Source organism: Lutjanus erythropterus, chromosome 7, assembly GCF_056507025.1.
Source record: "Lutjanus erythropterus isolate fLutEry1 chromosome 7, fLutEry1.hap2, whole genome shotgun sequence".
NCBI classification, from domain to species: Eukaryota; Metazoa; Chordata; class Actinopteri; order Lutjaniformes; family Lutjanidae; genus Lutjanus; species Lutjanus erythropterus.
In genome coordinates, this window is record NC_139323.1 from 30,741,791 (window position 1) to 30,769,776 (window position 27,986).

A 27,986-nucleotide genomic window follows, 5' to 3' on the forward strand; every position below is an offset into this window, starting at 1 on the left:
GATGTGAGATATTGGATATTAAATATTGGATAGTAAAAATAGTACTTATCATTACAGTTTAAATGAATTAACCTGAAAACTTTTCACAGACCCCTTGAAAGAGTGAAGCGCACCCCTGGGGGTCCCGGGACCACTATTTAAGAACCACTGTTCCAAAAGAATGTCAGAAAATAGTCGAAACTATCCATCACAATTTCTCAGAGTCAAAGTTCACATGTTCTAGTTGCATGTTTTGTTGTTTAGTTCTTGTATTTTAAACCAAACCGTATTTTCCCAGCTGTTTTAACCCCGTTGAGAAGTCGGATCCCCTGTCGTGAACACGCCTAAACAAATTCCGAGCTTCCGGATAGCTCATGAATGTGTCATAATTCATATCCAATGAGACCCCGCCCTGGCCACCGTGTACTGCTGACCGTCCGTCACTCTCATCTGTCTGTACCCGGGCTCTGTACAGCAGCAGTCGCGCCTACTCTCGTCAGCTTCCATGGCGACCAACTAGAAAAGCATTTTCTCGCGTCGACCAGCCGGTTAGCTCCTGTTAGCGAGCTAACGGGCGTGTTATGAAATGGGATGATGTAGCGGAGTAACTCTTTGGACCAACCGCGCAGTACCTTTAGCATGCTAAGCTAACGTGGAGAAACTAGCGAGCTAACGGCCGTGAGCTAACGCAGGCTAGCATTCACCTGCAGGCTGTACTTGCTAACTAACTGACGCGACTGTTGCTAGCTAACAGGATGGAAAGTGTGAAGGAAAACGAGCTTTCAACTTCATCAACACCGCAGGGGACAGTCGATCCCGCCAGTGACAGTAATTCAGTGAAGCCGAGTGGATTAAGCCAGCTGTCCGCGGGGAAGAGACCCTCCATCGGGGAGGATGACGGCGGGGGTGCAGAGGCGAAACTCTTCGGGAAGGGACTGGCAGCCACCTCCCTTCTTCAGATTGCGATAAGGAACGGGATCTATCAAAACCAAGTTGCCAACGCTACCGCGGCCAAAAACATCAACATTCCCGCCGTGAAAACAGCCAACATTTACAGCCTGACATCGGCCAACAGCAGCACTTCTGTCAACTCTTTGCTGAGCAAGAGGCGGCAGAGACACAAGCGGAATCTGTCGCTCGGAGCTCCGCCGACTGCCGGCGTGTCCTCTGCGGAGGTGGCCAGCCCCGCTCCCTCAGCCTCCCCTCTCAGCACCCTCAGCCTGGACAGGAGGACTTTCCTCCGGCAGAAGCAGTCCAAGCAGCTTCAGGCCTCGGATAAGACATGGGTGAGGTCTGACCTCCGGCGGGGCTGCATTCACGTCCACGACTGGCTCACGCCCTCCTACCCGCGGCCGGTGCTGTGCACGGTGGATACCGCCGCTCAAGAGGTGGCCAGTAAGCTGGAGGGAAGCAAAGCTGGGGCTGTGTTGAGACTTAACTATAAAACCACTGCTTTAGTTGATTTAAATGATAGCTGTAGAGATAGTAATGGACAGACTGATGAGACTGAAAGTCTTAGTGACAGTGCGGATGTCAAAAAATCAGAGGAGAATGAGCACACAAAACAGTTTTATCCTGACAGTAAGCTGTCTTCTTGCTTGTTTGATGATAAAACAACAAGCAACTCTTCATCTGAGGTCTGTCTGAATGACATAGGGATTGATTTGAGCCTAAGTGTGGCAGACTGTTATGGGGTCTACTCTGGCTCCGATATGGAGAGCAGCACCTGTGAGGACTTCAGCCCAGGTGGACCCAGAAGCACAGAACTCCGGGACTCGCTCAGTGATGGCCAGGGTTTGGGCACAGACTTCTCAGTGCTGAGCCCGAACTGTGACAGTGCCACAGAGGGACCTGACCCGTTTGAGAGCTCCTCAGATGAAGTGGACCTCACCTCTTCTCCAACACATTCCGGCTCTGCAGCAGACCAGCAAGCGGACCTGCCCAGCAGAGACCCCTGCAGTGCTTCCAGCCAAGTGACAGCCACGCTAGATGACGCTGGAGCTGGTGATAGTGCAGATACCCCCAAATTAATCAAAACTCCCTCTAAATGCCCCAGCAGCTCTCAGACTCGGCCCCTGACCAGCCAAGCAGCTGTCCAGCCTGACCTGGAGATCCCCGAAGGGAGCAGAGGATGGCCCGAGCCCATCAATACTAGTCCGACCCCGGCTCTGTACATCCAGCTGCACGGTGGAGCTGTGCGGCGGCTGCGAGATGATGAGAAGCCTCTGCAGATATTAAATGAATACCTCACTAATCTGGGGTTTGAAGACCCATGGAGGGTGCAGGGCGAGGGGATGAACCCAGAAATTGGCTGCCTGATACGGTTCTACTTCGGTGAGTGTCTCAGTTTTTGAAAAATCTAAAACTTTTCTTTTTTTTTAATAGGTGAATGATTAATCACTCCCACAGAAAGATCTGCCTGCATGTACTGCATTTTTTTTGTGAGAAAATCAGGACATTTTATTCAGAGATGTTCTGATACCATTTGTTAGAGCTGTAATGATGAATAAAGTAATCTAGTGATTCCCAAAGTATGGTTGAGTGGTTGGTGAGTTGTGGACAGAATAAGGCATTTTAGGACATCATCTTGGGCATTTTATGGACCAAACAACTAATCGATTATTCATAAAAATGAGACAAACAGATAATAAAAGTAATCATTAGTTGCAGCCCTACATAGATGTTTTCTTAAGTCTGTAGAATCTGATGTGTAGACCAGCACATGCCTGCAGCATCACAATAATTTTACAGACAGAAATAGGGCTGTATCAAACATTGCACCACCTGCAATTTGAAAATTGCAGTAGATCATATTGCATATTACCATTGTTAGGACGTGCAGGACTTGCTGGTGGGCCTTGAGAGTTCAGGGGAAAAAAGGTCTTTAACTTTAAATTAATCAGAACTAATGAACCATTGTCATAACATTTAAATTTTGTCTTAAATTATTAGTTAGTCTCCTGTGTTGAGTTGGAGTTGCTCTTAAAGATTTGGGTGGGCCACAGAAGATTTTAAGATTTAAAACTGAGCCATGACATTTTTAAGTTTGGTAATGGCTCAAATAGTTGGCAATTCATTTAATAATTGATTCATAATCGATTATTAAATCAATTGCTAACTAAAATTAATCCCACTTCATTAGATTGGTGCATAGACTCACACACTCACCGAAACCGGGTCCAGCATTTTTAGCTGTATCTGAGGCATTTCTGATGCTGGTATCATAACAGTCCAGTTTTATCATTCTTTTCCACATGTATTGTACTTCAGCTGTCAGAGAGCTACAAGCCGCTAGTTACACCATTCCACTTTAGTTGTGCTCGGCTTGTCACTGCTCATTCATTGTTCATCCATTCTCAGTGTACCGTGAGCGCTGTCATTGTGTTTGGTTAGTCGGACTGTTAAACCAGTGTATACAATTGTCCTGGTGGGACAATACCCAGTGTTTAGCCTGTAAACCCACCCAACCCCTCTGTGTGTCAGCTTGTAGGGAGACACATCTGGAGGTAACAGGTGTGCTCTTTCAGCACACCAACAGGCACTGTTTCTCTTCTTCTTCTTCTGCTGTTGTTGATGTTGTTGTTATTGATAAAAATCCTGTTTTGCTGACAAGCAGGGTAAGAGGATGGAAAAACAGCCATGATCTCTTATGGGATTAACACAACTGGATATTGTTTTTGACCTTGTTTTTAACACCATCAGCAAAGACAGCAGGGATAAAGAGTCATGGTGTGATAGCTCACATTCTCAGTCCTGTTTGAAAAGTCTTGGGCGTGTCTCTCAAATCCTCTTTTCACCCAAGAAAGACAACAGTTCTCAGTTCTTCTCTTCTTCCTTTATGTTATACAAGAAAACATACTGTTACTGCACATATGAATAACCGAGGGATATACTCAAGACGTAGTACCAAACATGCATTCCTTTACCCTGAAAATGTTATACAGAGAGCTGGGCAAATTCCCCTGCCTTCCCCAACACCCCCTTCTCTTGGCTCACACAGTAACATGACAGAGGAACAAAGCGTGACGTAGAGTTGAGCCGCTGAAAGCAGGGGCCCTTCCAGCCACTGCAGACAAACACACAGCCATGAAACAAGCAGTGAGAGGCTACTGTGACAGGAGAGTGGAAATGCTGCCGACATGACAGGGACAATTACAGACGAGGAGTGGTGTGATAACATGAAGTGACTGCAAAGTTCATGATGGTGCCAAAAATCTGAAATTTCAAGTTAAATTTTGAACAATTTTCCACAAGTCTTCCACTGTAAATCAGTGGTTCCAGCTGTTATTTTTAGAAAGTTTTATGGTCCTGAAGAACCACAAACCCCAATTCCAAAAGTTGGGATGCTGTGTAAAGCATGAATAAAAAGAGAATGCAATGATTTGCAAATCTTTTGCTTTGCCTATATTCAATTGAATGCAGTAAAAAAATAAGATATGTAATGTTCAAACTGAACTTTATTGTCTTTTGTAAATATACACTCTTTCTGAATCAGATGCCTGTAACATATTCCATAATAGTTAACAGGAGCATGTTTACCACTGTGATACATCAACTTTTCTTTTAACAATACAGTCAGCATGTGGGAACTGAGGACACTAATTGCTGAATTTTTCAAAGTGAAATTCTTTATCATTCTCACTTAAAATATGACTTCAGGTACTCAACAGTTCTGTTGTCATATTTTGTGCTTCATAATGCACCACAGATTTTCAATGGGAGGCACGTCTGGACTGCAGGCAGACCAGTCTAATGCCTGAACTCTTTTACTACGAAGCCACGCTATTAGAACACATGCAGGATGTGTCTTGCTGAAATAAGCAGGGATGTCTCTGAAAAAGATGTCGTCTGGATGGCAGCATATGTTGCTCCAAAACTTTTTCAGCATTAATGGGTCCTTCACAGATCTGTTTGAGTACTTTTTAAGTAAATTGAATATCTTTGGGTTATGGCACGTCACCTTGGACTTTGGGAAACAAAGATTATGTTTTATTTTATGGACCAAACATCTAATTGTTTAATCAGGAAAATGATCAACAGATTAGTCATTAATGAAAATAATCATTAGTTGCAGCCCTAGTTGTGATACTATCGATTTTTTCCCCCCACCCCACGTGTCCATTATGAATTGCTTGTTAATGTTGATTTTCAGAGTCGAGCCAAAGCAGCTTGACTCAGCATAATCCCCGCTGCAAAATGCACATTGCCAAGTATTCTCTTTCTCTCCCTCTCTCTCCCTCTCTCTCACACACACACACACACACAGTATGCTGACAGTAAGAGAAAAGTGACCTTAGTGGAACTCAGATTTCACCTCCTCAGTGTTTCGGATCTCTGTGAGACAGTCGCAGCAGCAGACTCAGAACTGCAGTACCCAGAGGTCACTGCTTCACTTTACAAGGTCACAGACTCATCCAACTAACATGTCTGATAATTCTGTCCAAAACTCACTAAACACCTGCAGGCTGTGAAAGCAGATGTGTTATTTTGTCCTCCTGGTGTGGCCATGAGTGCAGCACAGCTCAGCGATGCTGCTTCACATTTAACAAAAATCCAAAATACAGCTTCAAGCAAAGTCTTGTAACTGCAGCTAATAAGAGAGATGTGTGGAAATGGTCCGGCACTTGGTGCACTTCAGGACACCAGGCCTGTCAGGGACATGTTGCACCAAAAAAGTTTTGTTGTAGCGTGAACAGGAAATGGCTTTTGGCTGCTTGATGAGAGACAGGATGTTCCCCATCCAGAGAAATAGACGGAAGGAAAGGGCATGTATGTGTGTATATATTAACACACCACGCCTCGCCTGTAGCGCCCAGAGTCGGGTGGACCCACACAATACACATTCCACATTATTGTTTAGTTTAAAATGAGTTCTGTTTGAAAGAATCAGATTGATCTGTTCCATCAGCTGTATCCTACATTTATGTCACCTTGATCTAATCAAATGCTTTATTCATTTGTGGTAAAAATACTCTGTATGATGTCACCCACTGATTGCTGAATTGTTTAAATGAGACAACTGATTGTGTTTATAACCACCTAATGTAAGTTTATTACAGGGCTGCACAATTAATCCTAATCACAATAAAATCACAATATGGCCAAGTGCAGTATCTGAATCACAGAACCAAATCACAGTTTTTGAAAAAAAAAAAAAGGAAAAATGTGTGAGAAAAGATCATTATAATGAGGATGACATGACCTAAAAATCATGTTTTGCAAATGACAAAAAACATAGTTGTTTGGTACAGACCTCAATAAATATCACATTAGCGCTGCAGCCAATGATTATTTCCATCATCAGTTAATCTTTCGATTACTTTTTCAGCAAATCGATTATTAATCGTTAGTGGTTTGGTTTGTAAAATGTCAGAAAATGGTGAAAAATGTTGATCACTGTTTTCCAGAGTCCAAGGTGATGTCCTCAAATGTAGTGTTTTGTCCAAAACACAAAGATATTCAGCTTACTGTCAGAGAGAATTAAATAAACCAGAAAATATTCACATATGAAAAGATGAAATCAGAAAATTTGGACATTTTTTTAAATTGATTATCAAAATAGTCAGTTGATTAATCGTTGCAGCTCTCTATCACATCATCACAATTTTAATATATTTTTTAGTGAACATTAAAAATTGTAATGCAAAACTGATCATTCCCACTAATTGTATTGCATCTCGCAGTCATAATTTTTGTCACATATAATCCTTAATATGACTTTTTTGCCAAATTGTGCAGCCTTACTTTGTTATGACTTGTTCTCCTTCAGTGACGTCCATCACATCTTTTATATTTATATTGACTTAGATGATCAGTGTCTACATGTTTTGACAAATATTGCACCTCCTGCGATCTGTGTAGCCTTTGTCAAATCTTTTTCTTTTTTCTTTTTCTTTTACTTAAGCGTATGGCACTCTAAAAGGTGCATGCAAAACAATGTATGCCACATGCCACACACATTCTCCAGCCTTGTCTTTGTCTCAAAAAATCTAGGGATTACATACTGAAAAAGAATTGAGGTTCGACACCCAGCCCTGCTCCGGAGTTGGTGTGTCCCGCTGAAACTTGGGTGACGTTTTGTCACTGGAGGAAGCAACAGTGAGGATCTAGGTGCTGGTGTTATAAGGCATTACATAACAAGCTAATCTGATTTCAGGCCTCTCAGTTGCTCAGACTCTTTACGGGTCTCTCTTTCTATTCCCGTTCTCTGGTGTCTGTTATCACTAGAGCAGAGAATAAAACACTCAGACCGTAAAACTCAGTTTCATAAGAGAAAATATATTACCACTAAGTTTGTATTCTGGTTCACTGTGTTTAAACACACAGTTAATGTAGAGGAACTCCATGTCTGGTGTTTCTGGCCAATACCCTGCGCTGCCCTGTGGCTCTAACTGAACTGTGGCTGCTTTTTGTGTCAGCAAGGGGTTAATGTAACAAATCACGCTTGAGTGACTGCTCAGTCTCTCAGCCCACAGGCTATTAGCTACAATTCACTTACATAACCATACAGCTCTCTAGTCGCTCTTGCTTTCTGAAAGAGAAACCCACTGTGAGAGATTTGATTCACAAAATCCCAGACGGCTAAAAATAACACCTTCCATTGTGGCCATTATGAAAAATAAAATCAGTTTGTGTAACAATCACTACACTCAGCGATCTCATTCATTCAGTCTCATGTAACAAGGCTCTCTCTCTCTCCTTCCAGGTAAACCTCGAAGTGTGGGCGGTTCTGATCGTGTGCAGCTTTCAGGGGTGTTCAATGTGCGGAAAGGAAAGCTGGCACTGCCGGTGAACCGCTGGTCGAAGCGCCAGGTCACACTCAGTGGAACCTGCCTCATTGTTTCGTCTGTGAAACACGCCCACACCGGCAAGATGCACATCCTCCCTCTCATCGGAGGAAAGGTACTTTCTGAAGAGCTCTAGTGTCTTGAACTTGTTTGATTAGTATTCTGGCTTGATACTTGTTTATCAGCCTTAAAGGGACAGAATTCGTCTCTGTGGATTAGAGCAGTGGTACAAAACATTTTTGTTTTGGAGCTTGGAGGTTGATCACTGCTCCTGTTGCTGTGTGCTCCTCCTGCCCTCCCACATCCTGCACCAGGTTATGTTTCATCTCCTCCAGCCACACAAATCCCAGCTAACTGCTCTTCATTGAGATTTGGGCTGAGAGATGATAGTGTTACTGTTACACAGAATAAATCAGAATCAAGGTTTATTGCCACAAAAGCTTTCATATGCAAGGAATTTTCTTTGGTATATTAGTGCATAACTGTTAATATACTACTAGAAAAATATAGATGAAGATGAAAGCAAGTGCTCTATGTCAAGAAGCATGAATACAACATTTATTTACAATATGACCATTATTTAAATTAAAGAGATGTATATAGTTTGTGGAGGAATGTTCAAAATATGTTAAAAAAGAAAAAAAACAGTCAAGCTGCAACATTTAGGTTAGGTTTGAGCGATTAATTGTTTTGAGTCATTTCCTTGATTTAGAAAAAGTCCAAATTCTCTGATTTCAGATTCTCAAATGTAAATATTTTCTGATCTCTATGATTAATTGAGAATGAAAATGATCATTAGTTGCAACCTTAAAATACAGCATTATGTAGTTGTACTTCGCGGAATTTCTCATGTCTCGTCATTTTGTTATTATTCTAGGGTGTCTAACAACATCTGGCAATGGGGCTGCCAGTGAAAACTTGACTTTAGCTAACGTGAGTCTATTTACATTCAGTTGAATGTTGCTAAAAGGAGCAATATGTAGCAACTGTCCCTTCCTTAAGTGCTGCCTCCAAACAGCAACTGTCCAGTTATAGTTTAGCAACCGTAACTGCAGGTCTGTCAAGGTTGTCTGTCTGTCTGTCAACATGTCTCTCCATGTTGAAGGTGTACAGGAGGCTCTTAGAAGAGTGATACTCAGTGTTTTATGAGTCTGGACAGTGGCGTCTTTTTTTTGTCATCTCTCAAAGACATGAAACACAAGAACACGTGGTGAATGGATTAAACTCTGTCTTCATCTGCTCTAACATAATCTACAAATGTTAGCACGTCTGGCTAACTAAGACTAGCTTACTGGCTGCAGTAACTTTACCTCCCAACAAACTTGTTAGATACCACTGCATCTGCATTTGTTCTGAGGAGGAGGATGTGGGCTGATGCAGAATCAAAGTGGTTTGACGACGATGCATTTCTCTCTGGCTCGCTGTCTCAGGTTTAGGCCAGGTTAGCTTAGCTCTTATCCTGGCTGTCTTCCGCCATTGTGGTCTGTCTGGTCTGGCTGGGTGACCCATCCCAAGGTCCGCTGGACTAATCAAGTCCCTGTGCTTCCTTTTCCCAAGTTAATGAGTGTATTTTTGTCATCTATCATGTAGATATACCTGCAGTATTTCACCACCCAACGAATGTTTGCTCAGATGTAAGCTAGCTTTAGCCTCAGTCTTTTAGCATTAATGTGATATTATGTACGCTGCTGTTAGCTAACTTTACATAAACACTTTTACAGAGATCTTGTTTTAAAGTGAGTCAGATAGAAACATTAAAACGTCAGCTGGAGACAGACTTCTCAGCCAACTCAAGGAGTTAGCACTAGCTTACATCAGCCAGATATACTTATGAAATCTGCTTGTTAGAGTCATCATCTTAGCTGACAAAATCCACAGGGTCAATTGTGTGTGCAAGAGATGGAAAAGATTCCATCTTTCTGAAACCTCACTGGTGAAGTAGACGAAGCATAAGACGATCGTTTAAAGAAGATGCATAAAAAGATTCAGAGAAACTAAAATATGTTGTGTGCTGCAGGTGGAGGAGGTGAGGAGACACAGCCACTGTCTGGCTTTCAGCTCAGCTGGTCCTCAGAGTCAGACTTACTACATCAGCTATGACTCCTACACAGAACACCTCCGCTGGCACAGGACGGCCTCAAAGGTACGTTAAGTGTTTGAGTTTGTGCCAGCACTAACACAGTTTGCTTCGTTGTATTCAAGGTTGTTGCATTATGATGGTGATGGCAGGATTTTCCACATTATGTTGTCACAAGTTGCTCATCACGTCCTGTCCATCGTCCCTCTGTGTCAGATCGCATCCCAGAGGGTGAACTCAGTTGACCTGTCGTGCTGCAGCCTGGAGGAGCTGCCTGCTCAGCTCTTTTACAGCCACGACCTCACACACCTCAATCTAAAGAACAACTTCATTTCACTGCACAAAGGCGTTCCAGCACTCACCAGGTGAGTTTCTGCCACCAACATTCCTGCACTCACTGCACTGAGACAGAATCTACCACCAACAACAACAACAACAACAACAGCTGCAACAGGAGGAGCCGAGAGATGAAAAGCAGTATTTTTCTCTTTGTTATTCTCTCTTTTGGATGTGAAACATCCCTCATGGTTTTTACTGTCTTGGGGAGCTACCATATGGTCTGAAGAGGACACAGCTTAGATCAAATTACAGATGATGTGTGTGGGCGGCTGTGTGGTTTGGATGATTAAAAGAGAGAGAACTGGTGATGAGAGATTTGACATCCAGCCACCTGACCTCTGGGACTCTCCTTGTTCTCTGGATCAGCTTGTCCAACCGGTCGCTGATGTCGTGGTCCTCTGTGAGAACGTCTGCTGTCGTTCATTTCCTTTTTTCATCTGCTGTGGGACAAGAGTTTAAAGGGACGGTTTGGGGTTTTTGAGGCGGCGTTATATGAGGTACTTCTCCATAGTCAGCGTATACCTGACAGTAGATGGTGGTCGACACGCCCCCAGTTTGGAGAAGCAGCAGGAGTACCAGTGCGGGGAGCTAGGCGATGTACTGCTGTGGATATGGTCAGCAGCAAAAGGGCTATATTTAGAATATTGCTCTCCTCAAAGTAGGCTGCTTTTAGTTATTCAAAATGTCCTGGGTTTTTTGTACAATATGTAAGAGTGTTATTACTAATCTAATCACTAATTAGGCTATCAAATAATGGTTTGTTGATGTATTTTGACCTGTTTTAAACCAGATAAAACCAAAAAAAAAAAGCAGGAATTTGTGATTTAAAAAAATCTAAAAAAAAAAAAAAAAAGAAAGTGTTTATACACCCCTACAGCTTCGTGACAATATTAGCTGCTAAGACAAAGTTTAAAATGACGATAACACACCTGTCACCTGTGTGCAACAATTCATGTGTCTTGTAAACACACCCAGGACACCATGCTTCATATTATTTCAACTGATCTTCATAATACTAATAACAAATTATCAGAGACTGATAGAGGTTTTAATTATGGAAATTACGTGATCAATCCCCCAAACCAATCATAAAAAATGCATCTCAGTTGCCATGTGAATGCAACAAAACTTCTCCCACTGCTGCGGCTGCTCTTTGAGCTCAACAAGGTTATATCACTCTTTTAATACAAACAGTGATTTAACCTGGCTGTTGTCAGTGTCAGTTAAAGTGCACACTGTATTTAGAACATTTTCCCAGCTTTACTTTACTGTGAGACAGCTTTTACTGACCAGGAACTGAAGCCCCTGTCTGTGCTCTCTTCACGACCACAAAACTTTGCAGGACACTGGAGCTGCTGGTCGACCGCTGCCTCGATCTGCAGGAAGTAACACTTGATTGCACCAGAACAAACGTGTTAAAACCCCAAAGTCACACCAAAGCCAAACAATAACACAAACAACAACTACAGCTCCACTGTCCTGCAAGGTAAAAAGACTGTCCACGGAGTCTGGTGGTTGTAAAGACAGCAGAGACGGCGGCTTCAGTTCTCCACTGGAAAATGCTGCCTGACGTCAAAGTAAAGCAGCAAACATGTTCTAAATATAGTGTACACTTGAACTGATGTCGATTTTTTTTTAGGTGGCTCCTTTGTGTAGGTGCTAAAATAGGTTACATGCTGCTCATGTCTCCAGTGGTCCACAACAGGACATTACTGAGCTTCCTGTTAGGACTCCTGAGGCTGCTGTCAACCAAACGTGAGCTGACACGCCCACACACTCTCAAAACATGGTCTAAACCACAAAATTATTTGTTTTGAACCAGGTTTTAAAATAGTTCAACATTCAGATCTTTGTGGATGCTTAATGAGAAACTAAACTTTGATGACAAAAACACTTTTACAATTTCAAGCCCAGTTTTCAGAGGCTTGAAGGTTCTGATCCAGTGTTTAACATGCAGCAGTTTGTCTTCATTTTGGCTTCTTTGCTGCCTCTCCATGCCAAGAGAACAATATGTTGAAGCCTGACATTTACTCCATGGAAATGAACACACGTATACTGTACAAGTACACAGCCATTGTTCCTCCATAAACACACGCCTCCCAGGCGGTGTTTTGAGGAAAAGTGTTTTTCCCATTTCCTGCGCCTGTGACTTTCCCTCGGAAGGACGTGGGTCCGGCTCAGCCTTTCACCCTGACCCCTCTGTGAACTGGACTAGGTTAGGCTAAGAAAGCCAGGGAAGACACGCACACACACACACACACACACACACACACACACACACACACACACACACACACACACACACAGACACACACAAAAAAGCTCCTACCTTAACCACATGCTACATTGTTATGGTGAAAACTTTTAGTCATGTAAACATTTAGCTTTAAATAGCACGTATGCTGTAAGTGTTCTGGTGTTGCAGGCTTCCTCTCCCCTCTGTATTTGTCCTTGTTTATGAGACAGGTGTTATGTAACTAAAAAAGTTTTACACAGTGTTTTTGTTAGAGCCTCAATTCAGAGGAAAGTCTGATTATAGCGTTGAGAGATTAATGTCTTTGTCCTTCTTTGCCTGCCCTTTTGTCTCCCCCTTTATCTCTCTCTAACTCTCTCTAGGTTTTGTAAACTGAGAAGCCTCAGTCTGTCAAATAACACTCTGTCAGAGTTTCCTCTGGCCTTGTGTGACATCTCCACACTTACGGAGCTGAACTTGTCTGGAAATCATCTCTCGTCTCTGCCTGCAGACGTAGGAACCATGCACAAGTAAGTCGGCTGAAAGAAAGTGATGACCTGTGGGCTGCAGTTATTAACAGTGATGGTGATGTGCCAGGTATTTTCCCAAGAGCAGAGTTTATCCTCAGTGACCTGCAGTTTGCAGACAGAGACGTCAGACAGGAGTAGTTGTCATTGTGGTTCCATCAGTGCAGATTAATCTGTCTCTGTATTAAGTGAACAACTGGCTGAGCACCAGACTTCTGTCCTGATGGTGCAGATTTTGTCCAGGTAATCGGAGTGCAGAGTCATGCTCATGCTCGCTCTGCATTACAGCGAGTTTGGGGTCAAGCACTCAGTTATTGTGTCCACTTCCATACAGTACACTATGGGCGTAATGATACATTGGTCTGGATTGATATATCACTTCAGTGAACCAATATTATTGATACAAAGTGAAAATATCATTCATCTGTTCAACCTTTATTTATCTTGAGGAATCATTGAGGGAGTGCTCTAATTTACAATGATGTTGAGAGTACAGTTTGAACAGAATCACACAACAAGAAGACAAAACAAAATATTTAAATTCAGTTTTAATGTGTATTGTAAAGTTTCAGGAGTGTGCAGCACAAAAACCAGAAGCAGTTTTTCCAAAGTTAGTATTTGTATGGGGAACTAAAAATTTTAGCCAATCAGTGTAATAATGAAGTAATACATGATGCTAATTTTCCATCAGAGCTTTATAAATGAATAGAAACTAAATGTCATGTTTAAAGACTTACACCCATCCTTTTCATACAGGATGCAGTGATGTGTAAAGTAACTATCACCAGCAATGAACCTTAGGGTGGAGTGATAAACTGAGACTGGTGGTGTGAGAGTTGAGGTAGAGGTGTTTCTATAGATATAGATAATGTCCCCACATGAAGACGACCTCAATAATCTGTTTAATCTCGTCATCTTTAAAATATGCCTTTATTTTGAAAGTCCCATGGCATCCCTGTCTCAACGTTTGTAACAGTTCAGTCATAAAATTGTTGAATCTTAACTTAGTTCCTGTCTGTGACACAAATGTAACCAAATGTGTCAAATGGACAGATGATATCAATGAGGGCTGCACGATTTGGTAAAAAGGTCATATTGCAATTATTTTGAAATTGCAATATGCATAACAGTTAGTGAAAATAATCAGTTTTGTTCTTCACTGAAAAAAAAACTATTACAATCATTATGATGTGATATTTATTGAGGTCTGAACCAAACAAACATGTTTTCTTCATCTGAAGAACAAGATTTTTAGGCTATTTTTGTAAGACTATAATCCTTTGCATAATAGTTTCCATTCACCTGTATAAAGCTGCTGGATGTAAATAAGAGTCACATTTCCATCATTATTTCCTCGTCATTTTCCACTGTAACAGCTTTGACTGGTGCTTTTGTAATCATCTTGTTCCGCCCCCTTCTTCTGCTATGATTTAAAGGCCCCTTTGTGGAAAATTAGTGCCACCAGCTGTTTATCTCATAGTGCTTCACTGCTAATACTCACATAATGTTAAAGGATGGAAACACATAAGTTTGCTTTTTCTCTTGCAGGTTTTCTGTCAATTTGTGGGTGACAGGATATAGCCTGTTTTGGCCATTGTACATTGTTTATTTTGATTGTTAGTACCTGTCATTGTCAGTAATTTTTATGTATATTTCAGTTAAAAGACCATTAAATTGTTAATCTCAATTACTTGTTAGACAATTAATCAATTAAGATTTCATGGTTGTGACAGCCTGAGCTGTGACGGCAGAATATCAAACACAAAAGGTTATACAAACGACATAGATTGTGAGTTTCATGGATATTTTTAAAGCATATATGTACTATGTACTATTACTGTTAAGCACTTTTTTCTAGGTTTGAGGTGCATCAGCACATCAGGTTAAAAATCCCTGCTCTTCTTCTTTTGTGTCCAGCCTGCAGACTCTCCTCCTGGACGGTAACTTCCTGAGCTCTCTGCCTGTGGAGCTGGGCTCTCTGGAGGGTCTGACCTACCTCGGCTTGTCCTTCAACTGTTTCAGCTGTGTCCCCCCCGTCCTGGAGAAGCTCAGAGGCATGGAGAGACTGTGTCTGGCAGGGAACCAGCTCTCTGTCCTGGATATAGCTGGACTGCAGTGGCTGCCTGCTCGCCACATAGATCTAAGGTAAATTTATCCACGCAGACTCTGACATTTTTAGACACAATACGGGAACAAAGCTCATCTGAAAGCCGACACTTCACAAGACGCTGCAGGAAAGATCTTCTCTGTGTTTCTGCATCGCTTTGTGTTATCTCTTTTTCTGTCTTTTTCTGTCTCTTGTGTTCTCTTTTTTTAATTTTTGCAGCCAAAACAGAACAGGTTTGAGCTGATATGAAAAGAATAACATAATTCAATAAATCAGCACTTGGGCTGCAGCAGTTATTTTTTTTAAAACAATTAATCTAGTGATTTTATTTATTTATGTAATAATTGAGTAATCTAGCAACTAATTAATTGATTATTCTAACCATTATTTTTTTGTTACTTGATTAATATATTAATCAGTTTACCCAAAATAAATTGTCTTGAAACTTAATTTGTTAATATCTCAGTATTTATTAAATCATAATCCTGAAAAATATAAAGTACATTAGAATAATGATAATACTGGTACCACACTCTTTAAAAGACTCTATTTGTCAGATGTTTGACCTCGAACAAAGGTTTGTTTTGACACATATTAAAATAATCACTGTGTCAACCCATTTCCTGAACCGGAGAATCTGTGTTTTTACTTAAGTACTTGGTTTAAAAATTATAATGGTCATGACATGGATTTATTTCATCACTGGAGTCAAATGCAGTTACTAACCCGAGTTTATCTAAAGAAAAAAAGTTTTCAGGGAAAAGACTGAAAGTAAAAGTTAAGGCTCCAGACAGTTTTTTTTTTCTTTTTGGGGGAAGATGGCTCTTTTGATTGTAAAAGTTGCAGATCTAAATCTAAAATACTCACCACACTTTAGATGATGGCAGCGAGGTTTGTTAGCTGCAGCTTGTCCTTCAGGTGAATCCATGCTTTGTCCTAACTAAAGGCCACTGCCCTAACTGACAGAGAAGAAGTCATCAGATATTTCACTCTCTTTCCTTATCTTCATGCTCTCAGGCTGAACCGGCTTCAGAAGGTGACAGTGGGGGACTCAGAGCAGCTGGTCCACGTCGTCCAGCTGGACCTGAGGGACACTGGTTTACAGGAGCTGGATGTCAGGCCTCTCTGTAGGCTGGAGCTCCTCCGCTGTGACAGAAACACTCTGTCCCTCCTCAGAGTCAGTGGCCACGCCCTCAAGAGCCTGCACGCTGCACACAACGGTACTTACATTTACTTTGTGTTTTATAAACGTTAAACAGACACATACACCCACACTCAGACGATAAAAGAACTGTGCACCTTGTGTTTGTAGACCTGAAGCTGCTGGAGGTGCAGCCGGTGCCGGAGAATCTGACTGTCCTCGATTTGTCCTGGTACGAAGACTCTGAATACTTCACTGTCCTATTTACTGTTTTGGTAAAGAAGGCTGCGTGCTTATTTTCAGCTGGATGCTGACAGTATTTGTTTTATTAAAGGAACAAGCTGGGATGTGTCCCCGAGTGGGTGTGTGAGAGCAGCAAACTGGAGGTGTTGGACATCAACCATAATTCTGTTACAGAGCTGCCCGTACGGTGAGCATCACACAAAGACAAACACCTGCAGCATAGACACGTTTTTCACAAAAAAACTTTGCAGAAAGAAGTTGTTAAAATGCAGAAGGAAAGGTGGCTAGTTGCAGTTTAATGCTGAATATTGCACATAATTAACACAAAGTTGGCAGAGAGGTATACCTGTTTGAAATGAAAGTTCTGTCTTTGCCTGCTTTCAGACAGACATTAGCATTGTGTCAAAAAAACACATCCTCCTCATTCTTTTTAAAGTGATAAATGCGTTGGTACAGTGGGAGTACTGATACAGAGGACTGAGGCAAAAAAGCCAACTAAAATTACGTACAACCCAAAAACATAACGCCTCCAGCCAAACACATGGCTGTCCAGGAGACATGTTAAACTTCAGTAACGTGCAGTGAAATGCCTGAGTTGGCAGTGACCTCTCAATGTGGCATGTCAACAGTTCATAACATGGAATCTAGTCACACATTAATTAGGGTATAAATCAACATATATGTCCAGGACCTACTGCAAAGTAAAACTAATGCAGTCAAATAATGGACACTTAAAATGGGTCTCATGGAAGAACCACTCGTACAAACAGGTTTGTTCTTAAGTGGTGTCTACAAGTGATTTAGGAGAACTTGTTGCATTCTCCAGTTTTCTCGTATTTCAAATTTTTTTTCAGATACAAACACAGTTTACAAGTTCCAGGTCTAAGTTTTTCCACTAATGACTGTGTATTTCATTACTTTGAAGACATTTTAATTTTGAAAAATAAATTACTCTTCATAATCATGTCAACATTATCCTGTTTGACAACCTTGCAAATTATAATATAATTGTAAACTTACTTACAAAGCCTTTCATCATTCATTTAATGATGTATTATTACCTGCTGCCAGTTGCGTTGGCCGTATATCTGCATATGCAGGTTTATGGAACATCCTCACTTTATTGTCTTTGTCCCCCTCCTCCTCGCAGTCATCTTTCGCTCCTTGCTGTGGTGAGACTTTTTTTTCTTTGAAGTCATTTTTATATCGAAACTTTTGCTCTTTATTCCAGTGACAGTCTGACCCCTCAGGTAACGTGGCATTAACAGCACTCAGTGGTCCCGTGTCTTAGTTTTATCAGGTCTCTTAATTCCACCACTGACGCTGTTAAAATGACAGATTTTCCTTCATGGAAATCTGAAAGCAGGACGTCAAACTCCAAACTCAAGAGTTTTTCTTTATACTCTTTGATACCATGAACATTTCCTGACACATGTAATTAATAACACTGAAAGTTATAATGGTTAACAAGTGTAAAAGATCTTTGGTTCACAGAACACTGTAAACACAGTACATACAGACAGAGAGAACAATATTAGTGCTGATAAGTCTTCAAACTCAAAGATGTATCGTTCCAAAAGGTTTCATTGGTACCTGTAGCAACACGCCCACACTGATGCAGAGCTATTTTCAGTCTGTTTACAGCCTGTGGCAGCAATTAAAAACATATTCTGTTGCCTTCACAGAAGACAAGACAAAAATGTTCTTTGATATTCACTGTTCGACTGTTCCTCCAAGATCGACAAGATCGATTGTTGAGCGTTCAATCATTTCTTCCTCTGGCCAGGCCTGATTCAGGAGTTATCAGATTTACAGTACAAACACACACAAAGAGATTGAACTGGCTGTGTTGTTTGTATGTTGTAGGCTGATGTCGAGTGGGAGCCTGAGAAAACTGCTGGCAGGCTGGAACGGAGTGTGTCGGCTGGCTGAGAGGCTGGAGAGATCCCAGCTGGAGGTCCTGGACCTCCAACACAACCATCTGACGGAGCTCCCACACAACCTGTTCATCAAAGCACAGAGGTGATTACAATCACACAGCATCCTCCTTTCTTTCCTCGTGTCCCTCACCTTTGTTTCTCACATCTCTCTTTCCATCAGTCCATCGCTCTATTTTTTTCCCTTCCCATCTGTCACCTTTATTTTTTATATCAAGTCATTTGTTCAAGTACTAAGTTTGTCGTCTCTGTTGGGATTTTATCACAGCTTGCGATACCTAAATGTGTCAGCCAATAAGCTGGAGAACCTGCCAGCAGCCAGCCTATCAGAGGACAGCTTCAGCAGCCTGGAGGAGCTCTATGTGACCAATAACAGCCTGACAGACAAGTGTGTTCCTCTGCTGTCTGGACACGGACACCTCAGGGTGCTTCACCTTGCCTACAACCAGCTGCAGACCTTCACTGCCAGGTACAACTCTACAACACAAAAGAGTTAAATCAGTGTACGACAACTGTATTTAACAGTTCTATATATGAGCTTTACTGCCAGTAGATGTTGTTCTAAAACAAATGGGCACCAAAAACAGCCAATATATCGCTCTCCTTAGACTCACCAGCTCTGGTTTGGTGGAAATAAACCTAAACCTTGATAAAATGTAATTTATCAAGTTAGATGTAGAAATATTCAGCTTGTACACATTGTTTCTCCCTGCAGTACTTAAGTACCTCAGTCACCTCAGTAAAGAGCTGTTTTTCTTCTTGAGTCGGGTTGAATCCAATATTGATATCAGGAGCCTATTTTTCAACTAGTGATCAATCTGGAAATCATTTTCCCTCGGTTAGTTGTTAGGTTCATAAAATGTCAAAAATGTTGAAAAATGTTTCCAAAGTCTAAGATGATGTCCTCAAATGTCTTGTTTTGTTCACAACGTAAATATATTCAGTTTACTGTCGGGAGAGGAGTAAAGAAACCAGAAAATATTCATATTTAAGAAGCTGAAATCAGAGAATTTAGACTTAGCTTTCTTAAAAAATGACTAAAACCAATTAATCAATTGGCGATTAATTCAATAATCGATTAATCGTTCCTGCAGCTCTAGTGCACTCCAAGGGGTGGAAGCAGCTATGGTGACAAAATCATTAAAAATCACAATATTTTCGACCAAATATCCTGATATTGTGACAATATTGCAGAGAAAACTTTCACAAACTACTAACCCAGTTTGATCAATAATCATCAGAAATGTGGATATAATAACTGAGTGGTTAAAGACAAATAACAGAACAGCTAGAACAGACTGGTAAGTTCAGAAAATAACATTTTACTGTAATGCAGTCTTAAAAAGCAGGAGCAGACAACACTTCAATCAAACCGTGATATAACAGTATCCAAAATCTATACATAATATTGATTTATTTCCCAGCCCATGTGGGACATCACTCTCTTTAGTCTCTTTATCATGCATGTGCAGCCGAAGCAGCAACCAAAAAACAGAGAAGCTTGGATTACAACAAATACAAAAGTAGTATGACACTGGTACTGCACCGTATCTTTACAAAGCAAACAGTTGTTTGCTGCTGTGTTAAAGCTGCTATGAGGGACTTTAATATTTTGTTGATTTTGAAAGCCTGTGTGGACAAAAGTGGGAGTGTTTCAAAAGTAAAATTGTCTGAATAAAAATCTAAAAATCTGCCTCTTTTTAACTGGTAACTGGCACCGTAACTTTGCCTGAGAAAATGTAAACACAGGCTCATCTCATCTGATTTCAGTGAGACTCCGACCTGATGGAAGCCATTAAGAACAACTGAATGCAGATAGCTGTTCCTCTTGTTTACTTATGTGGGTCAAATCGAGGCATCAGTATTAAATTGAGACTGTTTCATAGCCAGTTAAAAAATCTTTGTAGTAGATTTAGTGGCAAATTAATACCTTGAATTGTTGCATTAAAGGAGAAAGAAACAGCAAAGTCAAACAGAGATGCTCACAGAGGAGCTTTAGTTTCCTGAAACCCACTGATGTTGAGATCTGAAGCTTTCTTGTGGCTGTTAGATGAAGATCACCCAGTTTTGTGCACCTAATTGTAGGCTTGTAGTCCCACCCAAGCTTTCATTAACTCACATTCTTCTGTTTCTCTGAAGTATCCTAATGCTAGAAACATGGTGCATTATCATCCAGCCTAAAATCAGAGCCTTGCTTCAGAATCAGGTTCAGGTCACCAGAGAGATGAGTTTGATGAATGCAGTTCCCAAAAATAAAGTTTGCTGTGTCAGCGCTCTGATGTAACCGTACCTCCACCTCCTGCAGTAAACTGGCACGACTGGAGCAGCTGGAGGAGCTGGACCTGAGCGGCAACAGACTGAGGGCTGTGCCCACCACCATCCTCAGCTGCCAGCGTCTGCACACGCTCTCCGCCCACTCCAACTGCATCAACGCCTTCCCCGAGGTTCTCCAGCTGCCTGAGATCAAGGTTAGTCTGGTAGACGCAGGTGTTTTAGGCACCGTTCCCTTTCATTTAGCTGCGACGTCCTCTAGAGCCTGGAAATGTAAACACATCCACACACTCTCGTCCAGCAGTTCAGTGTTAGCTACTGTCTGAGGCAAGTGCTTTGTGGAATTAATTTAGGAAATTAAGGATGAAAATCAGCGTCCTTCTACTCTGATGACAAAAACTGTCCACCCTCTGTCTCTCTTTATGTCTCTGTGTTCATCTTTATTGGTTTAGGGCTGATCAGGAAATCCTTTATAATCTCCTTGTACCTCCCTAATCTCCCTTTGTCTGAACCCAAATGATGGTTCCATTGTCCCTCCTGTGCATGACAGTCTGTGAAATAAGAGTGGGAACAATAATTATCAACTCCAGGCGTAGGCGATCACTTGCATGCTTGTGTGTGTGTGTGTGTGCGTGTGCATGCGCATGTTAGGGCTGCACAATTAATCACAATTACAATAAAATCGCAATATGCCCAAGTGCAATATCCAAATGGCAAAACCAAAAAATCTATGAAATTTGGACTAAAAATCTTGTTCTCCAGATGAAAGAAAACATGTTTGTTTGGTTTAGACCTCAATAAATATACATTTTTTGTTTTGTTTTGTTCTTTTTTCCCAGTGAAATATGTAATGCAAAACTGATCATTCCCACTAATATCGCATATCACAATTTCCTTCAAAATAATCACAATATAACTTTTTTACCAAACCAGACTGAGCGTGCATGTGTGAGTGATCAATGGACCTGAAGTTTGTCCACAGCTAATTTCAAATACTACTGGACCAATCAGCCTAATTTCTGTCTGCTGAAGGACCTCTGTGAGTCAGAAATTTTGAAAAGTCTGAAAAACAAAACAAACACTGAGCCAGCAGCACATTAGACCTTTTGCACAGCAGATATTTTGACTTGAACAGCACAGGTGAAAATAAAGCTGCATATCAGGCTCGGCAAGAGCTGATGTGAGAAGATACAGTAAAGTGTCAAAGTATGTGTCATGTAATGAAATCAGAGTTTTATCCAGTTGAGGACAAACAACTTACTGATGTTGGTACTGTGTTGAACCCTTGAGAAATGGTAAAACAAACAAACCAAGTCTGATGCAAATTTCATGGCATTTGCATCTGAATTACTTCTACTCTAAATAATGAATTTGTGGAAAGTAAATGTCGCATCGGCTGTGCGAGTGTGCGTGTCTGCACTGGAGCCTTGCGTCGTAAAACGCAAACAGGATGAAAATCATCATATATACCGCAGCCCCAGAACATGCATAATGGACTGTTTTATCGCTATAGCAGAACCTCCTAACTGGAAGCGACACTAATGAGCAAACAGCTCATTGCTTCAGGGTTTTTTTTTCCCAAAGAGGACGTCCTCATCCGCTCCGTGCTCAACCAAACAGGCTGAGCGACGTGTCACTGCTTCTACTTCATTAGCTTTACCTCTAATATATTTTATCTGGTCAAAATCACCGCTGATATCCTTGAAGTTTCTGTTTCCCCTCATCAAAGGAGTCAACAGGGAGGACGAGGGATTAATTAAGGAGGTTGAGAAGGAGCACACAGTATATGATCCACAGCAGCTTTTTTAATAAGGAATATCATCAATAACGACAAGGTTTAGAGAGAAAACGGAACTGCTGGTAATAAGTAAGTAAACAGTCCTCCAACCAGTGGTGGAAAGAGTACTGAAAATCTGTACCCAAGTATAAGTACTGTTACGTTACTAAAATATTACTCCTTACTTACCAAGTAAACCACTTAATTACAGAAATTTGAATATTTGTAATTAGTTATAATAAGAAAAAAAAACTGAGAGCAGGATCCAGTTAGAATTGTCTTGTGAAGGAGTTGTAGCTCCATGAATTGAAATCGGCGAAGGGCTCATAGATTCTCTCTCCTGTGAACTGACTCTTCCCTAACTGATAATTAACAGAAACAAAACACGTTTTTCTCATTGTAGGTTTTAGTTAAACAATTCCAGAGGCACATTAGTCACATGAAACGTTAATTTATGAAGATTTATTGACATACAGATCACAGTTACTGCCATTTCTAGACAAACAAGACAGACCGAACTGTGAGAAAACCTGTGAGCTTTATCAATGAATACATTTTAATCAATTAAATTCTTAAGGGTGATTAATCATTAACATACCGACTCTGTCGCTTCCTCAGTGTGTCGACTTGAGCTGCAATGAACTGACCGAGGTCACTCTGCCAGAGACGCTTCCTCCGAAGCTTCAGGAGCTGGACCTCACAGGAAACCCTCGTCTCAACCTGGACCACAAGAGTCTGGAGCTGCTCAAGTACGAAGCTGGAGGATTCTGCAGCATCTGTACTTACAATCTGTGGAAAACATATCTGACTCATAAAACTGACTGACTGAATCTTCTTTTCTTGCATCTCTGTGCAGTAATATCAGATGTTTCAGGGTGGATCCGTCACCTTCAGCTCCCTGTGTGAACGAGAGCCACGGGGCCCCTGCAGTCTGGAGCCACGGCTACACAGAGGCCTCAGGGGTCAAAAACAAGTCAGTCCTCCTCCCACACCACTGTCCGTTTTTATTCATCTCCTCACTTGCTTTCTTCCTTCAGAAATGTCTTTTACTGATCTCTTGAAGTTTATAAGACTAGCACTTTTCCAAACCACGGATACAAAATGCTTTCAGAATACAATAATGATACTATAATTATTCATCACTATCAAATAAAAATGTTCAATAAAAGCATAAAAAACATTGTTTTGTTCAAAAGTAAAGACTCAGCTGAGCTGACTCATGCAACCAAAAAGTAGGAGTATGATTGTTCTTTGTTTTTAGCTTTGGACAGCAAAGATTTAAAAGCTTTCGGTCAGCAGATCTGATGGATGCAGCTGTCTGTCTAAAACGTTGAAAATGTTTTAGTTTTTATCCTCAGACATTATGCAGGATCTTTCTTTATCAGTTGTTCTTGTAGAATTTTGAGTTTAAAAATACATGAGATCTAAACTCTCTCCTATAGCCGTGTTTTTAACCTTCTAATGTTGGTCAGAAGGCTCAACGCTGCATTCTGAATCTTTTGCAGAACAATTCAGACATGAATTAAGACTTAAAGGGGTAGTTCGGGTTTTTGAAGTGTGGTTGTATGAGGTAATTATCATTTGTCAATGTATTAGCTACAGTAGATGGAGGTCAACACACCTTCTCCTTTGAAGAAGCAGCAAGAGGAGCATGTAGGAAGCTAAACAATGTGCTGTTGACACCTAAAAAAAAAACAGTTTAAGCGTTCAATATATTTAGAATATTTTCACCACTTTACCTTGCCATCAGACTCTTTTGGCAAAAACAGTAATTTAACTACAGCTGCACCCAAATAGTCATTATCATTAATATCAAAAATCATATCACAATTGCAACATCAGTCAAAATTATTGCAAAATAATTGTAATCCCAACATCATTCAGCCCTAACTGTAGCTGCTGTTGGCAAGTTAGTTCAGCTAGCGGTCCTACTGTATACAGCCTCCTCCTCCTCCTCCTCCTCCTCCTCCTCCTCCTCTTCCTCTTCCTCCTCCTCCGCCGCCGCCGACAGAGAAAACAGCACCTGAGGGGATTTAATATTACAGCCGCTTTGACCAGACTCTGACTGCACGGACAGGTGGAGCAAGTTTGTAACTTAGTGACTTAATTTTTTAAGTATACACTGTCCAAAGTGTTGATAAGTCGGCAAGTATCTGTTTTTAAGTTGGAGGTTAATTATTCCTGTTTTAAACAGCAAGACTTGTGACTTTATACTGTGTTGAAATAACTAAATGTCCACAGCAGCACATTGCTTAGCTCCCTGCACAGTACTCCATGTACTGTAGTAAAACACAGGATAAGTACCTCATGCAGCCACAGTTCAAAAACTCTGAACTATCCCTTTAACTCACGTAGGCAGGGATGTTTTGCTTGGTTTTATTTCTTGGCAGAATTTTACAAAGCTAACCTTTTGATGTTGTTGTCGTCCTCAGGCTGTGTGTGGCTGCTCTGGCCCTCGACAGCTTCTGTGGGATCCGTGAAGCTCTGTACGGAGTTTTTGACGGAGACCGGAACGTCGAGGTGCCTTACCTGCTGCAGTGCACCATGGGAGACGTGCTCGCAGAGGAGCTTCACAGGGGCCAGAGGCAGGAAGATTACATGACTAACACTTTCCTCACCATGCAAAGGTAAACACACCTTTAGTGAAGTGAAACAATCACAGGAGAATACTTCCACACAGTCCTGAACTCAAGTGTTTGCACGTCTCTCTTGCAGGAAACTGGGCACAGCAGGCCAGAGGATGGGCGGCTCGGCGGCTTTATGTCACATCAGACACGACCCGGTGGCTCCTGGCGACCATGGCGGCTGCTTCACCCTGAAGGCCGCCAACGTTGGCAGGTGCCAGGCTGTTCTCTGCCGTGACGGCAAAGCTATGCAACTCTCCACCACACACACGGTCAAAGAGGAGGCGGAGTATCAGAGGGTCCGGCAGCACAACGCCATCATCACCGAGGTAAAAACAAACTCATGTTTCAGGTGTTGCTGAGGGCGATTTGTGGTAATGGTGCTGAAATGATGAGCTGATTAATAGATGTATTTATGTAATTGCAAGTAAATTTTGACGATAAAGTAATTAAGTAAGTAAAACTGACAACTCTTGTCTGTTTTATGTCATTGTACTGAACTCAGCTGTTGGCTGGACAAAACAATCAATTTGAAGACGTCATTGAGGATTTGTGATGGACATTTTTGGCAATTTTTTTGGACATTTTATAGACTAAACAACAACAAACATTTACCTTTTTAGGCAGCTGGATTTGACAAAATAACAAATTTTGGCTCACCTTTATCCAAACTACAGCGGTTTGGACCAATCAGTGTCTTATGATGAGCTACGACTGACAGCTACAGGTGTGATTTAGATGTGACGACAGCAAACACAACTAGGGCGGCTCCTAAATAAATTCCTTCAGCCTTCAGTGCTAATTAAAGATTAGCACTGAAGGCCTTTCTTGATGGAAAATGTGTTCATGGTTCATCCAGTCACCAGCCAAGTATTTTTTTGAACGTGTCTTTGCTTTTCCAAAAAATTTCCAAGGACAACTGCCCGAATAGTTCTGTGTAACCAAACATCTGGCGCGTCAGGTTAATGGTGTAAGTTAAATTTAAAAATAATTTGAAATGAAAAGATTAGATTAATAAAAAGGTTAGGACTGCAACTAACAGTTATTTTCACTGTTTCTTGATACTTAATAATAAACCAATAAATAGAAATAAATATAAATAATCTCCAGATTAATCAAGTGATCTTTTAGTATGTTAAATGTTAGAAAATAGTGGTCAGGTAGCAGCGATTTGCTACAGCATGAAAACTGAGAAGTTTTAAACCATGTGAATTTTTCTGTTTATGGTATTGAATTCTACGATATTAATGTTATTTAAAATATTGAATTCCAAAGTATAACAGTATGAACAGTTACAGCAAAAAATGACATAACTGCCCTTTATCCACCTCTGCAGGATAATAAAGTCAGCGGTGTGACCGACTCCACCAGGATTATGGGTTACTCCTTCCTGTGTCCGTCCGTGACACCCAGACCCCACATCTCCACGGTGACACTCACGCCTCAGGACGAGTTCTTCGTCCTGGGCAGCCGGGGATTATGGGACTTGTTGTCTCCCAGCGAGGCAGTGGAGGCAGTCCGGAACGTACCAGACGCTCTGGCGGCTGCTAAGAAGCTGGTGACTCTGGCTCAGAGCTACGGCTGCTCCGACAGCCTCAGCGCCGTCATCGTACAGCTCAGCATCACTGAGGACTGCTGCTGCTTCTGCGAGCCGCCACCTCCGCCCCCCAGCCCCGGCCTGGGCGCGCACACCAGCACGCACCCCTACTCAGCAAGCGGCGACGGTGGCATACCACTACCGCCAGCCTCCTCAGGAACAGTGAGCGAGCTGAGCAGCGAGTTCAGCACATCCGAAATGAGCAGCGAGGTGGGATCCACGGCGTCCTCGGAGGAGCCGCCGCCTCAGACCGAACCCCTGACGTCTCACCTAAACCTGCCAGGGCGAGCTGGCATGCGGAGACCCGCCTGTGGAGGCGGGAGCTTCCAGAGACAGTTCTCCGGAGCGCTTTCTGACAACGGCGTGGACAGCGAGGATGAGGAACCCATCGCCGGCGTCTTCTCCAACGGCAGCCGTGTAGAGGTAGAGGCCGACGTCCACTGTCTGCACCGCCACGAATGCACAGGACCCCAAACACATCAGCCAAGCACAAACGCCCCCCCTGCTGTCGCCTCGTATCACGAGCTGCCGCCCTTCTCCTGCCCATCTCCCTCCCCCATCCCTCCCTCCTCGCCCTGCCTCAGCAGGGACGTTCTGTCAGGGACTCTGGGCCGCCGCTCTCGAGCCAACGGCTCCGTCGCCTGCCAAGGAAGGAACCAGGACCTCATAGAGGAAGCGGCCGACGCCCCCGTCAGGAAACAGGGGGGCTACTTCAACGCTCCCGCCCAGCCGGACCCCGATGACCAGCTCATCATACCGCCAGAGCTGGAGGAGGAGGTACGGCAGATCATCCAGCAGCAGCAGCAGGAGCAGCAGATGCAAACACACAGCCAGCAAACACACAGCTACCAGAAACCTGCAGACTACTTCGTCACACCCCTCTAACTTCTGCCCCCACTGACCCTGCTCATGGACCAGAGACTTTTTCTTTTATTTACTTTATTTTCTACTGTTAACTCTGTGCCCCCAAAATGCAATGCAATTTTTATAACACTTTATGTTGATTAAATCTTCACATGTAATTGATTTTTACCATATCTTTAATTTGAAGAAGCACTTTGAATGCTTTTTATGAGACTTTTGAGATTACTTTTATGTCCGATGGTACTTTGAGGTTAAGGACCATTCAGTTTTTGTGTTGTAGCAGACATTTCCCCCGTTTGTCGCGGCTCATGGCCTTACAGTTGTTGGAGTTAGTAAAACTGTTAAACTAACTCCTAGGAGTTAAATACTTTAAAGTGACCTAGTCACAGTGAAGCGTACTAATATTCTCTGAGAGAAAAGATGATAATTTCAAACGGCTGATGATGATTCTCCAGGTTTGTGTTCTCGGGGGTGGGGTGGGGG

General features: G+C 42.1%; 1 protein-coding gene across 1 annotated transcript; it reads left to right on the forward strand.

Annotated features, from left to right (window-relative positions):
- The first annotated feature begins 40 nt into the window (after positions 1-40).
- LOC146324223 (PH domain leucine-rich repeat protein phosphatase 1-like) lies at positions 41-27,972 on the forward strand. The gene is made up of 17 exons (XM_084723521.1): positions 41-2,313; positions 7,685-7,881; positions 9,784-9,909; positions 10,060-10,208; positions 12,799-12,945; positions 14,860-15,087; positions 16,067-16,269; positions 16,362-16,422; positions 16,525-16,620; positions 18,300-18,455; positions 18,639-18,839; positions 20,676-20,838; positions 23,037-23,167; positions 23,275-23,391; positions 24,851-25,045; positions 25,134-25,371; positions 26,379-27,972. The coding sequence occupies exons 1-17, from the start codon at positions 735-737 to the stop codon at positions 27,522-27,524; spliced, it is 5,133 nt and encodes a 1,710-aa protein (XP_084579647.1). The 5' UTR covers positions 41-734; the 3' UTR covers positions 27,525-27,972.
- Positions 27,973-27,986: the final 14 nt, after the last annotated feature.

What these genes read in the sequence shown, in the direction of transcription:
- LOC146324223 (XM_084723521.1), top strand. Translation starts at nt 735, where the DNA reads ATGGAAAGTGTGAAGGAAAACGAGCTTTCAACTTCATCAACACCGCAG. An exon ending in GCTCGCCACATAGATCTAAG is followed by an intron (nt 15,088 to 16,066) that starts GTAAATTTATCC and finishes TCATGCTCTCAG; the next exon opens with GCTGAACCGGCTTCAGAAGG. An exon ending in GTTACAGAGCTGCCCGTACG is followed by an intron (nt 16,621 to 18,299) that starts GTGAGCATCACA and finishes TGTATGTTGTAG; the next exon opens with GCTGATGTCGAGTGGGAGCC.